The 16,079-nt window shown below is 46.7% G+C and overlaps 1 protein-coding gene across 3 annotated transcripts in view; it reads left to right on the top strand.

Annotated features, from left to right (window-relative positions):
* Dzip1 (DAZ interacting zinc finger protein 1) overlaps positions 1–16,079 on the top strand; it is a 49,481-nt gene that overhangs the window by 10,465 nt on the left and 22,937 nt on the right. For 2 of the 3 annotated variants that reach the window (XM_085698190.2, XM_085698189.2), the window contains exons 7-13: positions 704–828; positions 1,847–2,008; positions 3,841–3,978; positions 6,125–6,187; positions 12,925–13,065; positions 13,426–13,474; positions 14,663–14,722. In XM_085698190.2, coding sequence (XP_085554316.2) covers positions 704–828; positions 1,847–2,008; positions 3,841–3,978; positions 6,125–6,187; positions 12,925–13,065; positions 13,426–13,474; positions 14,663–14,722 — 738 coding nt within the window. Of the gene's footprint in view, positions 1–20; positions 64–703; positions 829–1,846; positions 2,009–3,840; positions 3,979–6,124; positions 6,188–12,924; positions 13,066–13,425; positions 13,475–14,662; positions 14,723–16,079 lie in introns of those variants that run through there. The other variant, XM_085698191.2, reaches the window with a different exon arrangement.

The following is a 16,079-nucleotide window of genomic DNA, read 5'->3' as shown; positions in this document are numbered from 1 at the left end:
CATCCCTTTCATGTCTGCACCCACAGCACATGTAAACCCATTCAGTCATGTGTACATCCTCATGTAAGTACATGGACATCATAAGTGCTCCTCCCTTTCACGCCTTGCTGCCTTGGACAACTTTTCAGTCCTCCGCTTTTGCCCTAGTTGACAGATGACTACCCAAGTCCGCGTCTTGAGTCCCCAGCCTTATGTGACCAATGACAGGGACCTTAGGACAGTTGGGAGGGAGCCCAAACAATGTTGACGGTGTGGTACTTGCAGGCCAAGCCTTTGCTTCTCTGCTTTGAATAGGGTGGACATCTCTGAAGAGTCCAGAGTCCTAGCAACTAGGACTGCTCCCTGAGCGGCGTTCACACGCTGTCCCTGTGAATAAGCTGTAGTACAGTGCGTGGCTGACAGAAGTCACTAAAATTAATGCAATGTCTGGTCACATGAAGGGCTCGTGATAAGCGCAGGACTGGGCTCATAGCATACGATCGGTAACAGTGATCCGATAAGTGCAGGACTGGGCTCATAGCATACGATCGGTAACAGTGATCCGATAAGTGCAGGACTGGGCTCATAGCATACGATCGGTAACAGTGATCCATGGGGAGCATTTTCTTTTGTCTTATCCACAGAACTGTACCCTGTAAGGTTTTAGGTGAGTTCACAAGAAACTAGGTTTCCCAGATTCTAACTAGACTTTCTGTCGCCACAGAGTACGATACGAAGGCCCAGACCGACAGGCTCCAGAAGGAGGTGGACATGTTGAAGGAACAGCTGCAGCTCACCAGGTCTCAGCTGGAGTCTTCCCAGCACGCCCACGCAGTCCGGTTCTCTAAGGTAGGGTGCGGAATTCTCTACGGGAGATGGTGCAGTCACTAGGAGTTTAAAAGATGGAAGGGCATGGGGATGCTGGCTTTGGTGTGTGTGTGTGTGTGTGTGTGTGTATATGTGTGTATGTGTGTGTGTGTATGTGTGTGTGTATGTGTGTGTGTGTGTATGTGTGTGTATGTGTGTGTGTATGTGTGTGTGTATGTGTGTGTGTGTATGTGTGTGTATGTGTGTGTGTGTGTATGTGTGTGTATGTGTGTGTGTGTATGTGTGTGTGTATGTGTGTGTATGTGTGTGTGTGTATGTGTGTGTGTGTGTGTGTGTGTGTATGTGTGTGTGTACATGTAGGCCAGGGCCCTTATTCCTCTGAGGTTTTTCACTGATCCTGGAGCAAGGCTTGGATGCCCTCAAGCCTCAGCGATCCTCCTGTCCCTCACGTCCACAGCACTGGAGTTATAGACTTATGTGTGGCCACCCTGGCTTCATAGCTGTGTGTCAGAGATTTGAACTCAGAACCTCACACTTATGCAGCCAGCCCTGTTAACCACCAAGCCGTATCGTCAGTCTCCAAATGTGGTTTTTAGTTCTGTTCCTTATTTACGTGTATTTATTGAGAACGTATGTGGATGGGCATGTGGAAGTCTCCGTATCGTCAGTCTCCAAATGTGGTTTTTAGTTCTGTTTCTTATTTACGTGTATTTATCGAGAACGTATGTGGATGGGCATGTGGAAGGCAGAGGACAGAAGGACGTGGTTCTTCTTTCCACCTTGTGAGTCTGGGGAGCAAATTCAAGTTGTCAGGCTTGGCGCCAAGTACCCTTAGTCCGTGATCCGTCTCACCTGCTCCCCAGCCGTCTTTCAATTCGGAAGGATCTTTGTGTATAGACCTACTGTTTTAGGAAGTGTCTACTGGTCTCCCTCCAGGAAGACAGCCTGAAAGATTTGGGATGAAGCTACAGTTGGTTTTAGAATTTTCAGGTCTGTTTCATCCCAGAGCCTTTAGTGACACGTATGAACATGATTCCAGGAATATGAAATGCAGAAGACGAAAGAAGATGACTTTCTGAAGTTGTTTGAGAGGTGGAAAGAGGAGGAGAAGGAGAAGCTGCTCGAGGAAATGGAAAAGGTCAAGGAGATGTTCATGAAGGAATTTAAAGAACTGACTTCTAAGAATTCGGCGTTAGAATATGTGAGTATTTATCATAGACCTTTTCGTGGTATTGCTCGCTTTCAGACAGTGTTAGCATGACGTCGTGGCAGAGGATCACATATCTCACCCTGACCGGTAGGCACGGCCCCTCCTACCATGGAGCCTGAGGCACGTAGGAGGCAGAGCGGGTGAACGGATTGTTTTGTTATTGTGGGGGATCTATACAAGGCTCTAGTACAGAACACTGGTGGGTGCGTTTGTTCAGCTCCCAGAAACTTCGTTCTTTCCTTATGTGGTTAGGTTTAAATAGCCTTAAACCACAAACCCTTATCCAAATTCTAGAATGTTCCAAGTAGTGGATGGAAAGGCCGACACAGATCACCAAAGTGTGTGTGTGGGGGGGGGGGGGGGGGCTTGCCTATCCCGCTCCTCGCCCTGCACCTGTCCTATGAAGAGGATTCGGTCTCTACAGTAAGCAGGCAGAAGGGCTCTGCTCCAGGTGGGAACGGCTGTGGTCCCTATAGAGACATGTGTGATAGAATCACTTTCTGGGGTCAGAACCTTCATCTTCAGGGCCTGGCCAGCCAATTCCTTTAGCTCTGAAACCTCCTAGAGAAAAGGGAGGGCGCCGAGGGCGATCCTTGGGCTCCCTCTAGGGGCCGCACGTCTTAGAAACACCGTGTGACAGTCACGTTGTCTCCTTGGGCTTTCCTCCTCCGTCTGTTGCGGTGTTTCCATCTTACTATTGGTGATCCTAGTGATTTACAGAAGTGCTGCTGGGGCTGTCTCCTGACTAGTCTGAGTTCATGTGGGCAGGGGCTTGGAGATGAGGAGTCAGTCCCGTCATCCCGCACCCCCACCCGGGCTGTCTCCTGACTAGTCTGAGTTCATGTGGGCGGGGGCTTGGAGATGAGGAGTCAGTCCCGTCATCCCGCACCCCCCACCCGTGGTCCTCACCATCTCTGACTTTTCACTTTGGCCTCACCGGTAGTGTTGGTGGGAACAGGCTTCTGCCCTGAAAAGCTCCTTTGCATTTGAGTGGTTGCTGTGATCACACAGAGGGTAGACTCCCACCCTTCCATTTTCTGATGGTAACTTTATTGCCTTTGCTGTCTGCACTGTTTTTTCTTCTTCTTCTTTTTCTACTCTTAACTTTGAGAAAATTAAAAATCTAGTCCTAGTGAATTTATTGCTATGGTCCCCTGGATGGACCTTCCATTACAGTCTTAGCTGTCACGGGGGCATGGTGATATACCCCAGGAGTCCTGCACCCAAGAGACTGGGATGGGGTCAGCAAGAGTTCAAGGCCAGCTTGAGCAGCAAAGCCAGATCTGCCTCAAAACAAACAGACAGAAAGGGACAGGTACACCCAGTTCCTCTCACAAATGTTGTCTTCCTGTTAGAAATGTAAAGACCCATTGTCAAAGGCCAGAAAGTTGGTTTGGGGCCAAAGAGGTAGCTCAGCGAGTGAAGCATTTGCTGTGTAAGACTGCTGACCAAGCTTTTGGGGGGATGGTTGACCCAAGATCAGTCCCCCAAATCCACATGAAGGTAGAAAGAGAGGGCAGACTCCACGGCTGTCCTCTGAGAGCCATGCACACTGTGGCATGTCCTACCCACTCCCCCAAGAGTAAACCATTTTTTAATAATGAGTTTAGTTTTCCTTTCTGCTTTTTAATCCTATATGCACTCTGATGGAAAGAAACATCAAAGATTAGAGAGAGGAAGCATGGGACAGGCAGGAGGACTGTGTGGGAGCATTTGTTTGGAAGGGCGTTAGAGTTAAATGTGGCTTTGTGCTCGTGAGCTTTGTCACTGTCTCAGATAAATGCGTAGCGTGTCTACCGGTGACTCTTTTTCCCTGTTTACAGCAATTGTTAGAAATACAGAAGTCCAATATGAAGTTCAAGTCCAACATCGGCTCCTTGAGAGACGCTCATGAGTGTAAAGAAGATCACCTCCCGAGTCCCCAGGATCTCCAGAACATGCTTCAGCTCCTGGACAGCCAGGTGTGGCATGGCTGATGACCGCAGCCACAACTTACAGCATTCATTTGGTTGCTTCTGCTTGCATCTGCATGAGGTTATTGTGCAGTGTGTATATAGGCCGGAAGGAAGGCACTGGATCCCAAGGAACTGGAATTGCAGATAGCCTTGATCCAGAAAGGGGACGCTGAGCTCAGGACCTCCGCAAGTGCGGTTAACACTCTTCACCACTGGTTTTTTCCTTAATGAGTTCATTCACACCAAATGTGTTTGCTTCGTTTATTTTTCTCTTGTATCTCAACACATGCCTAACTCAGAACAGGTGTTGATTCATAGGTGTGCCTATAAAACAACAGAAAAAAATTTCAGTTTTAACTATGAAAATGTCAGTCTCAACTTGTAAGTGTCCTTAGTCAATTCGCCTTGTTATTTAATGTCTTTCCTCTTTCAGGTGTAGACCTCACTTTCTAAAAACTGCATATCGAAGCTTCAAACTTATCCTTAGTTGACGTATAGCTCTACATTGGCAAACTGATACCTTTTGTATATTTTATTCTCATTTGGAAGTCAGACTCCATAATCACTCTATAAAAGTTGTTTTATCTCAGTGGTTTATGGAAAGCAATTAAAAATTAAAAAGGCTAAGGATCTAGATAAGTGGTACAGCCTGTGTGAGGCCTCACATTCAGTGTCCACTCTGTGTTGGAGGGGTTATAACCTATGAATTTGATAATAATAATTTTAAAAGCCGTCGAGTCACTGAGCCTACTCACAGGGTAAAGGTTTTTGCTAACCAAGCTTGATGACCTAGGTTCAAATCCCGGGGCCCACATGGGAAAGGAATAAACTGACTCTCATAGGTTGTCTCCAGACCTTCATATATGTGCAGTGTCAATGCTTGACCTTGCATGTACACACACGGGTGCATACATGTATGCACAACAAATAAACATAATAAAACATTAAGAAAAATAAACCTATAAAATTTTTAAATGGTAAGAACATTTTGAAATATGATCGCCGTTTCTTGTTCTGATGCTGCATCTTGTCTGCCTCCCTTAAATGTACCTTCTTCATCACAGCTGGCTGTGCATGTCATCACCCTGTCTGCCTGTAACCTTTCGGTGACACCACCTCCCTGTGTCCCCCGTGCCCCACATTTCCCGCCCTGGCTAGCAACAAGGCCTTGTGTCCCACTGGACTTTAAAATTTGCAATGATGATCTTCCCTCTGCCCCAGGGTCCTCTTTCTACACCAGTGGTTCTCAGCCTGGGGGTTGCAAGCCCTTGGGTTGCAAATGACCCTTTCGCAGGGGCCCGCCTAAGACCATCAGCATATCAGACGTTTACATTATGATTCATAGCAGTATCAGAACTACAGTTATGAAGTAGCCATGGAAATAATTCTATGGTTGGGAGCCGCCACCACATGAGGAACTGTGTGGTGAGGTACATAAAGGGTCGCAGCCTTGGGAAGGTTGAGAGCCACTGCTCTAGAGAATGACTCTCCGTTCCCCACCATGGCCCTGCTGCCCTTCGTTGCTGCCTGGGACCTTTCTACTTTTAAGATCTGTCTCACATTGATCCCCCAGGATCACTGGAACACTACCTCACAAGGTTTTCCTGAGTCTCCTTTAGACTATAGCGTTTGTTTGATCAGAACTTAGTTACATACATTCAACAGGAGTTCTGGCATCACCGTGTCCACCCCTTGCCCATACCGAGTGGGGGGCGTCCTTCAAATCCTCCACGCCGCCGGTGGTTGCTCAGCCAGTTCCTGAGCATGAGAAAGCTGGGAGATGGCCTACACTGTTGACATTTGTTCTCCACTGATATACTGTCCTGCATGACCTGACTTGCCTGTCAGTAAGACCCAGAAACCTTAGTTCTTTGCCCCCCACTCCCCAGTCATTGGAGAAGAAATGACCTAAATTAAGAAAATGCCTCATAAGATCCAGCTATAGACAAACCTGTAGAAGTTTGTCTTAATTTGTGATCAGTGGGCAGGGTGGGGCCCAGACTGTGGTGGGTAGTGCCATTCCTGGGCAGGTGGTCCTGGTTCTATAAGAAAGCAGACTGAGCAAGCTATTGGGGAGCAAGCCAGTAAGCATCACTGCTTCATGGCCTCTGCATCAACTGCTACAGACGAACCTCTTTTTTCTCTCCTCAAGGCGAACAAGTGGACAGATCGATTTCAAGTTCTCAGTGAGGATCACAGCAAGGAGAAGGTACAGGTAAGACTGAGAATCCAGGAGCCCCATCTGGTCAGCTCCCCTGTCCCTGTCTCTCCTGCTGAGGATGGAATCCAGGGCCTCAAGCATGCTTAGGCAGGTGCTGTGTTTCTAAGCCACACACACATTACACACATGCACAAATTGGCCATTTTGAAAAGAATTTCTAATTAACTCAAATAATGAAGGTAGTATTTTCCTACTTAACATTTCTGGAGAAATGTGTAAAAAACCCTAGGATTATTTATAATTTTAATACAGAATTAACCGCTGCTACTCCTTTGTAAGTTTCTCTTCAATTTTCTCTCTATATTATAAGTGCTGCATGTCTTTTTGCAAACGATTTTCTTTGTCCTTTGAGACTCTCACACATATATCCAGTGTATTTTGACCTTACTCATCCCTAGCTCCACCCCCAGCTCATTCTGGTCGTGGGCTTCACCACTGTGTCCCCTCCTCCTCCTCACTTCATGTCTCCTTTCTACAATCTGTTCCAAAAACAACCCGCTGATTCCAGTTAGTGTTGCCCATGTGCCACCCACTGGGCACCCGCAGCCTCCCAGGGGCCACACCATTAATGAGAAGTGGCTCCATCCCTTCCAGCAGCTCCTCCACTCCAGATGGGGCTTCATGAGCTTCTCCCCTGTCCATGCTGGATTGTTGACTGGCTTTATCTAAGGTGGGCAATCACAGCGTCCTTGAGTTCCTGAGTGCAACCGCTTTGTCATCGCTAGATGACTCGGGATCCTGCCCCCCTTTCTAAGTCCAGACTCAGAGAAACACAACAATTCCCTCTTCGTTTCTTTGTTTCTTCTTTCTTTGTTTCTTTGCTTCTTTGCTCCTTCTCTTAAGCTCTGTGCCCTTCACCATGTGACCATTTGCAAATGGCGTAGTTTTCCCTTCTCCTTTTTTCCATCTTTCCCCTCCAGGCTGCTGCCAAAACTTGCGGCTCGCCTGACATGCCACTCTTAAACGCTAACAAAAGTGTCCTCAAGTCTTCTTCTGAGTATGCTTTTAAATTCTTTTATTAACTAGGCTAAACCCAAAGAGGACACCAATTTCCTGGGGACTACATCATGTCCAGCTGTTTTATAGATGGGTCCTCCCATCTCTGTCCCTTACACTCTTCCTCCGCTCTCTTCTCTGAGCCTTGGGTAGTGTGTGGGGGGGTGGGTGGGTGGGTGGGGCAAATGTCCTGTTTATGGATGAACACCCCACAATCGCTTATCCTCTTTGATGAGTTGTGAATCTTTGTATTAACCACGGTCCACTGCAGAGAGAAGCATCTCTAGTGAGGGTGGAGAGCTATGGTAACCTAAAGGTATAAAGAAGGTATGTAGAAGCATTGGATACCATGCCCTTAGCAAGATGCTAGTAGCAGGTTTTCCAACCACAGTTTCTTGGCCTGCTTTCCAGTACCAAGCACGAGTTCCTTCCTGTGGAGCAGGCCTTTAACCTGATCAGAACGTCCATGCCGCAATTGCCCCATGTGCTTCTCTAAGGCTACGTTCCCAGAACTATAAACCCCCACATACAGATAGATCCTTACAAAATGTGCATTTGTTCTTTCTAGGTAATGGATGCTTTGTGCTTAAAAAATACCGTCCAACGTCATTTTATTGGCTTTGTGATGATCTTAGGTGTTCATGTGTTCATCATTTCTGTTATTGAATTGATATATCTGTTTTTTTCACATTTTTAAGCTGGAACATAAATAAAAGACTGTTAATATTAACAGTCTAATGAAAACAACACGTTGACGTGAAAGTGATTCCTTGATTCTTGTTCACTGAGTATAGCAGAAAATTCATTGTTAATGTTTCCACCAGTACAAAGTACCTAAAGTAGATGTATTTGAGAATATCTTAAGGTAGGAAATCTTGTTTATTTTTTTTAAATAATATTATCTTTTGTGCCCTCTGTATTGCTACAGATCTTTTCCGCACAGAGCATCTTGTTTCCTCATCCACATATTTCCTAAAATAATTCCCTCATGTAGTTAGTACTCAATACTCCTTTCATACAGTACTAAGCAGAATATCATATTACTAAAGATTATATGGTCATGTGTGTATGTATGTGTGTGTGTGCATGTGTGTGTGTACGCATGTTCACATGCCATGTGGTCCTATGTGCACTGTGTGTGGGGACTCAATACTCCTTTCATACAGTACTAAGCAGAATATCATATTACTAAAGATTATATGGTCATGTGTGTATGTGTGTGTGTGTGTGCATGTGTGTGTGTACGCATGTTCACATGCCATGTGGTCCTATGTGCACTGTGTGTGGGGGCACAGGTTGATATTGAGGATGTCTTCCCCAGTCTGTCTCCAGTTTATTTCCTGACAGGACCTCTTGCCGAGCCTGGATTCTTGATGATGTGGGGGTTTGTCTGGTCCGTTGCCTCATTCCAGGGATTCGGGGTCACCACCTCCCAAGAACAGCAGCCCAATCTGAACTCTGTTCCTCTTGCCGGTGTTCATGTACTTTACCCACTGATTTTTCTAGACTCGTCCTGGTCTCTTTTTTGTTTTTTTAAGACAGGGTTTCGCTGTGTAACAGCCCTAGTTGTCCCGGAACTAGCTCTGTAGACCAGGCTGGCCTCGAACTCACAGAGATCCATCCACCTGCCTCTGCCTCCTGAGTGCTGGGATTAAAGGCATGTGCCACCACCGCCCAGCTCCTGTTCTTTTTGAAAAACATACGGGAAAGCCTATCCGTTTGTTCTTTTCACGGCTGCTTCCCTTCTCTGTCGGTTTTCTACTCACTGTGGCAGACTGTTACAAATTCAGCCTTAAATCATTCACATTAGTCATCTCACACTTTCTGTGGGACAGGAGTCGGAGGCACGGCTTGGATGGGGCCACAGCTCATGAATCCGCAAGCTGTACTCAGAACATTGCCTAAGCTGTGTTCTCCTTCAGAGCGCCTATGGCTAGCCTGGGTTAGCTTCTGGTAGCTGCACTGGCCCACTAAAGCCCCTGACATGATCATTGGCCCGTGGGAGTGTCACTCAAGCCCTCTGGGCATGTCACTCATTGTTTTCTTCCTCCTCTGTTGGGAGGACTCAGGAGCAAGACAGCTGAAAGTCAGCATTGTGGGTTCATGGCCTGTGATCTTCTTCCCTTTTGCTGCCTTTTGCTAGAAGCTCATCCCCGCGGTTCCCTCTAAACTAAGGCTGGCTTGTGCACAGTCTCCTGCCCGGCCGGGATTCACTGCTCCTTCGCTGCTTCAGCTGTTTAGGAGCTGCTTGCTTCTCTGTCTCACACCCTACCAGAGAGCTGAATTCAGTCACATGCAACCGTCTCTGCCTGAGACCTATTATTCCACATGATTGGCGCCTGCTCTCCCCACAATGCGCGCACTGTTTCTTGGGTTAGGGGAAGTTGCCTGTGCCAACTTGATATTGCTTTTCCTAGGCTCTTGGCAGTCTGTCTTTCTTTTAAATAACATTGGTAGGAGTTCAAAGGGAGTCATGGATAATCGGTGGTGTGACCTTTCTGACCCTGCCTGAGAGCCCAGGAGGTGTGTTATGGTCACATGTGGTGACAGAGGAGTCTGGTGTTATGAGTGAGGCTATAGAGGATAGCAGAGGGCTTGAAATGCGCGCACACGCACACGCACACATACACACACACACATACACACACACGTGCGCGCACGCACACACACACACACATACACACACATACACACGCGCACGCACACACACACATATATACACACATACACACACACATACACACATACATGCACACGCACATACACACACGTGCGCGCGCACACACATACATATACACACATACACACATACATGCGCACGCACACACACATACACACACGCGCGCGCGCACACACACACATATATACACACATACACACACACATACACACATACATGCGCATGCACACACACATACACACACACACACACACACAGGCTTCGTGAGGTGGTGTCTGACCTTCTTGTCTAAGCTTTTCAAATCCCTCTCTCACCGTATTCTTGTTTTTGCCTTTGTAACCCATTCTTTACTATGGTGTCACAATAATGTTACCCCCTGATTTTTTTTCCTGGGGTCTCTTGCTTCTTGGGGGCCAGCCCTCCTCAATGTGGTGATCTGGTCCAAGGTCCTAAACCTCTATCCAAAATCCTGAGCCATTTTACTAGAATTTCTTTCTGATTTCTAGCTATGTATTTCTCAGATGGCTTTTGGGGGTGATGGGGTCATGCCCTTTCAACCATCTAGGACTGTGGAGAGAGTTTGTTTTTGATTTGTCTTGAGACAGGGTCTCACTAAGTAACCCTGGCTGTTTTAGACTCAAAAGTAGATGAAGCTGGCTTTGAAGTCACAGAAATCCGCCTGCCTCTTGCCTTCCATGTGCTTGACACTTGCTCTCTTGACACTTGGTTCTTGGTGGATTCTTAGAATACACCAGCCTCTGAGGGGTTCTTTTCTGGCCTCCCACATACTTCAGCTCAGTGTTTCCATGTGCACTTTCGGGAACACAGAGAACCTCACAGGCAAGACCTTGCCACGCGTGGAACCTTGACTCTGAAGCCAAATGTGGAAGTTCAAGGCCAACTTTGCCTGTCCCCGCTCTCTGAATTCGAGTCATGTATGTTGTCCTCTAAAACCTGAGTTTCCACATTGTACTGTGAACCTAGATTGCATTTCTGTAGCACCATTGGAGTAAACAAGACACGGGAATGTATAGTGTCATAGTAAGTGTTGATTTAAAAATGCACAATCAGACAGAGGGACGGTTCATTGGTCAAAAGCACACACAGTTCTTCAGGAGGACCCAAGTTAAGTTTTCCTGTGTCAGTATCTCACAACGCCTCTAGCCTCTTTAGGTCCCTACACTCATGTGCACAGGCAGACACTATACACATAGTTAAAAATACATCTTTCAAAAAAACCAAACAAGTGCATTAGAAAATGCCCATCTGGACCCTCAGATCCTCTCCTCAGACAAAGATGTTTCCCTCGGTGTGATCAGCCCCACCCTCTCTCTTCACATCAGGACATGTTAGATGCACAGTGTCCTGAGTACCAGTGACCAAGCTGGGTTTTGTTTCGTTTTGTTTTTCTTTACCTCTTCTGTTCTTTCAACCCCTGAAATGACTTGAATTACCAGTGTATAATCTCCCCTGGCGTTAAGTTTCTATGCCAGTTTATGGGCAAGTGTGGTGAAATGCCTGGCAAATGCCACTTCAGGAAGGGCTTACTCTGGTCCACACTTGGAGGATGCAGCCTGCCACGCTAGGAACAGATGGAGGCAGGAGCTTCAGGCAGCTGACTGTGTTAAACCTGACTGTCGGGAATGGGAGGAGTGACTGTCACTGCTCTGGTCCCCTTCCACTTCTTACTCAATTCGGGTCCCATACAATGGCGCCCACATTCAAGGTGGGTCTTCCCATTGCAGTGAACTTCGTTGGGAAAATCCTTTACAGACAGGCTTAGAAGCTCATTTCTGTGGGAACTCTAAATCCCATTAAGCTGGCAAGATTGCCATCCTATGGGCTGAGGGGTTGGCTCTGCAGTTAAAGAGCTTGCCACGCAAACAAGAGGACAGGAGTTCAGGTCCCCAGAGCCTGCAAAAATGCTTAGCCAACGTGGCTGCCCCCCTGTAATATCCGCCTCTGAAGGCCATCGGGTTAACCATGTCAGCCAGTTCAGGGGTGAGTTGAGAGATTCTGCCCTAAGTAAGATAAGGAATGATGATGGAGGAAGACACCAGTATCAATCTTGGACCTCCTTGTGGACTTGGGCACATATGTGTGTGTTCTCACATGCATGTGCACACACATACACACGCAGAGACCACACACTTATACAAATGAAAAGAAAAAGAGATCGACCATTATGGCCTCTAGTGATGAATCTATGCACATTTTACCTCTCTTTCTCTGACTCAGTTGTTTTTTTTTTTGAGGGGGGGCTGCTTGTTTCCTGGTCACCCAGCCTCCCGAAATAATCACACCGAAATCTGTATTAATTGAAACACTGTCTGCTCAGTAGCTTAAGTGTATTTCTGGCTAGCTCTTATATCTTAAATTAACCCATCTCTATTAATCTGTGTATCGCCATGTGGCTGTGGCTTACCAGCAAGGTTCCAGTGCAACTGTCCCCTGTGGGCGGCTCCATGGCTTCTCACTGACTCTGCCTACTCTCTCTATATATCTTTTCCAACCTGGCTATATTCTGTTAAGCCATTGGCCAGAAGCAGTTTCTGTATTAACCAATGACAATAAAACACATTCACAGCATCCAAAGGGGAATCCCACATCACTGATTCATCCCTTCTCCCTCTATTCCTGAAGCTCCTACCTGTGTGGGCCGTGATTATGATGACTGCTGATCCATGATTGCCCAGTTGAGCTGGCATGTTGCATGTGGATATGAGGGCAGGGGACAGGGCTGTGTGGGAAGTTCATCCTGGAGGTGAGACCAGGGTACCAGGAAAGACCCTTGTCCTTGGTCACCAAGCAGCTGTGCGTTAGTCCATGGAATGTGCTCAAGTTGACTCAGCTGCTCACCTGTCTCAGACCATAAACCCCTGGGAAGAGATGAAGTCTAGCACAGCCAGGGCCTTGACGGGCATTGACTGAAGATTTTCTGTATGACTCAGCACACAGAGACCGCATAAAGCCAGCAGAGGAGTCAAGACAGACTCATACAATCCGCAACCATACCTGCACCTTGCCGACAGATCCTTCCCCATTGTCTTTCCAGCTCCTGTCACACATAGAGAAGCTTCGCAGCTCGATGATGGAGGATCTAAGTGCAGACAATGTTTTCTACAAGAGGCGGGTAGAAGAGTTAGATCAGAAGCTCCAGGAGCAGAATGAGCTGATCCTCAGTCAGAAGCAGCAGGTACGCCATGGAGGAGTCTGTGCTCAGGTCCTTGGTCTGGGAGCAGAGGGCTTTAGTTTATGTCACCTTGAAGATGATAGATGTGGACTATTTCCTCCCTGCGGTTGTCCCCAAAGCTACCTTAGACATAGAGATGCCGCAGACAATATGTTCGAAGGCAGGTAAGACGTCTGCCCATGATCACTTGGAGAAATAGCCAGATCTGATGTACTAAGTTTCTACAGCTCCTTCCTCTGTCAAGGAGCAGAGGTTGGGGTGATTCAGTGGAAAGGTTAATTCACCACCAACCATGTCCAACTTCGTTCAGTCCAACTCTCATTAAGAATATGAACTGCTAGCAGGCTGTTTTATCTTCTGCAGATTAGAGAATTCGCCAGTAAACCATACAGCAGTGTCGGTGAGCTGAAAGGTAAGTGGACAGGATCCCTGAGATAAAGCCAAAGTGGCTTGCCTGACAGCTTTGGGTACAGAAAATCCGGGCCTGCTGATTTGTGTCTACTAAAGTAGCATTCTGCTTGGTGTTTTTTTTGGGGGGGGGATATATGTCCTCATTTTAATATTTGAGAGATCTGTTGCCATAACCCAAAAAGTTTGAAGAATTAAGAAAAATCTAAACTCTCATTTAATATTTTATATATAACTCCGTAAGTAATTATGTGCATAGTGCTGCCTAGTGGTCATTTGCCTCTTTAAAGTTTTTTTAAATTGTGTGTATGAGTGCTTTTGCCTGCATGTATGTATGTGTACCATGTGCGTGCAGGGCCAGTGTGGAGGCCAGAAGAGGGCATCAGATCCCCAGGAACTGGAGTGACAGACAGTTGTGAGCTGCCATGTGGGTGCTGGGAATCAAACAAGTGTCCTCTGCAAGAACAGCAAACACTCCTAACTGCCGAACCATCTTTCCAGTCCTGCCCTTTGTCTCTTGATTTATACACAGATTTCAAACACGGGGCCCAGAAAGAGTTTGAGTCTCTGGCGCTTACGTCTTTGTGAGTCTGTATTCAGTGTCTTCATCTCTAACTCTGGAAATGTAATAGTAGCTACACTAAATCTTTGATCCACGGATTAAGTGGAATTACTCACGTGGTGCACACCAGGATTGACATTAAACGCTTACGCTGTAAAGGCTTGCTGCATTCCCTCCCCGCAGAAGGTTAGGGTCACGGCTTGATGCCACGCAGAGTGGCAGAAGAATCGTGACCTACTGCAGCAGTAGCCTGGCCAACTCCTCTGAGTCACAGTCTGAATCAGAAGGGAAAGTGGAGCGAAAAGCTAGGCTTCTGCCCGGAGATCCCAGGCTTGGCTGGCGTGGCTCAGATGGTTAAGGAGTTTTGTTTGCTTGGGGGACACTACCTGGTTTGGTAATGGGACACACAAGCTGAGTTTCCTTCCATCTCTGTGTGTGGTAAATGTTTGGCAACAAAGAAGTGTTAAGTAAGTTCGTGGTTTCCTTTATTAACGTCTCTTAGAATAACGAGAGCTTAAGTGGTAAGAAGTATAAACCAATGCTTATTAAAATATATTTAGGATAATTTGCTGCCAAAACTTGCTTCTGTCTCACAGCTTCCATTTTCAACTTATATTTTTGTCATTTCAGGGAATCCTCCTCTAACCCGGCAAGCCCTGGACTCTAAGCCAGCTGGCCCTGCTGCAGCCAGTGAGTGTCTAAAGCAGCTTTATGTTCATCTTTTCTTTCTTGCTTCATTTTTTAGAGACTTTTTTCTTGGAAACAATGTATTTGGCGTTGGTGTGTGATCCCTTTTGGTTCTGGCTTTGACTTAGCTCTGTAATCTAAGGCTGTAGATTTTGTAGATTTTGCTTTTATTACTTGGCAGTTTGACTTATGAAGGGATGAGTCAACATTGTGGTACCGCACAAGTTCACATTTCGAGATTTCCTAAAGCACTCTGGAACAAGTCTGGTTAGTGGCCAAGGCCACACCAATAGGATTGAGACTCGATGCTGAGGTGTTAACAGGTTTCCCTGTCCAGCCTTAGGATCAACATGGACATCTGATGCAGTCGTAAAGCAACAGGATCAAACTTGGGGACTGGGGAGAGGGCCATGTCAGTAAATCTTGGCTATGTAAGTATGAGGACCTGAGATTGGTCCCCAGCACTCAAGGACAGCTGAGGGATAAGCTGGGCACATGTCTATAATTCCAGTACTAGGGGCAGAAACAGAAATCTCTGGGGCTTGTTAGCTAGGCAGTCTAGCCAAATCTGCAAGCTCTGGGTTCAGAGATCCTATCTTAAAAGATACAGTGGACGGCTGGCATGGTGGCACACATCTTTAATTCCAGTACTCAGGAGGCAGAGGCAGACGGATCTCTGAGTTCAAGGTCAGCCTGGTCTACAGAGCAAGTTTCAGGACAGCCAGGGATACACAGAGAAACCGTGTCTCAAAAAACAAACAAAAAATAAGCTGCAGCAATAGCTCAGAGGTTAAGAGCAGCTATGAGGCCTGGAATTCAGGTCTGAGCACCCATGTAAGAAGCCAGGCCTTCTGTAACTACCTGCAGTGTGAGCTCTGAGAGTTCAGTTGTCCTCATCTGGCCTCTGCATGCAAGTGTGCATACCCTTGTCACACCCATTCCCAGATATTAATATACACAGACATAAATAAATAAAACAAATCTGATAATAATAAAATAAAGAACAACTCAAGAAGATACCTGACTTTGATCTCCTCCTTCCACAGGTGCCCAAACACACAGGCACTCACACACACACACACACACACACACACACACACACGTGTGTGTGCATACACACGCACTCTCACACACACGGACATGCGTGCGTGCACACACACACACACACACACAAAGATGTGTTCTCATATCTTTTTTTCAGCGATAATGAAATAATTTAAATATTTTTTATTACTGAATGGAGAAGAAAAGAACTCTGGGTAGAGGCAGTCAGAAAGCAGGTGACACTTGCGAGGAGTCGTCAGATGTGCAGTAGGCGCAGGGTCTAGTGTGACCAGGTTAGACCTCAGCATGCTCTGTG

The sequence above is a fragment of the Myodes glareolus genome, chromosome 12 (genome assembly GCF_982192425.1).
Source record: "Myodes glareolus chromosome 12, mMyoGla1.1, whole genome shotgun sequence".
NCBI lineage: Eukaryota > Metazoa > Chordata > Mammalia > Rodentia > Cricetidae > Myodes > Myodes glareolus.
This window is presented reverse-complemented; position numbering and strand designations above follow the sequence as displayed.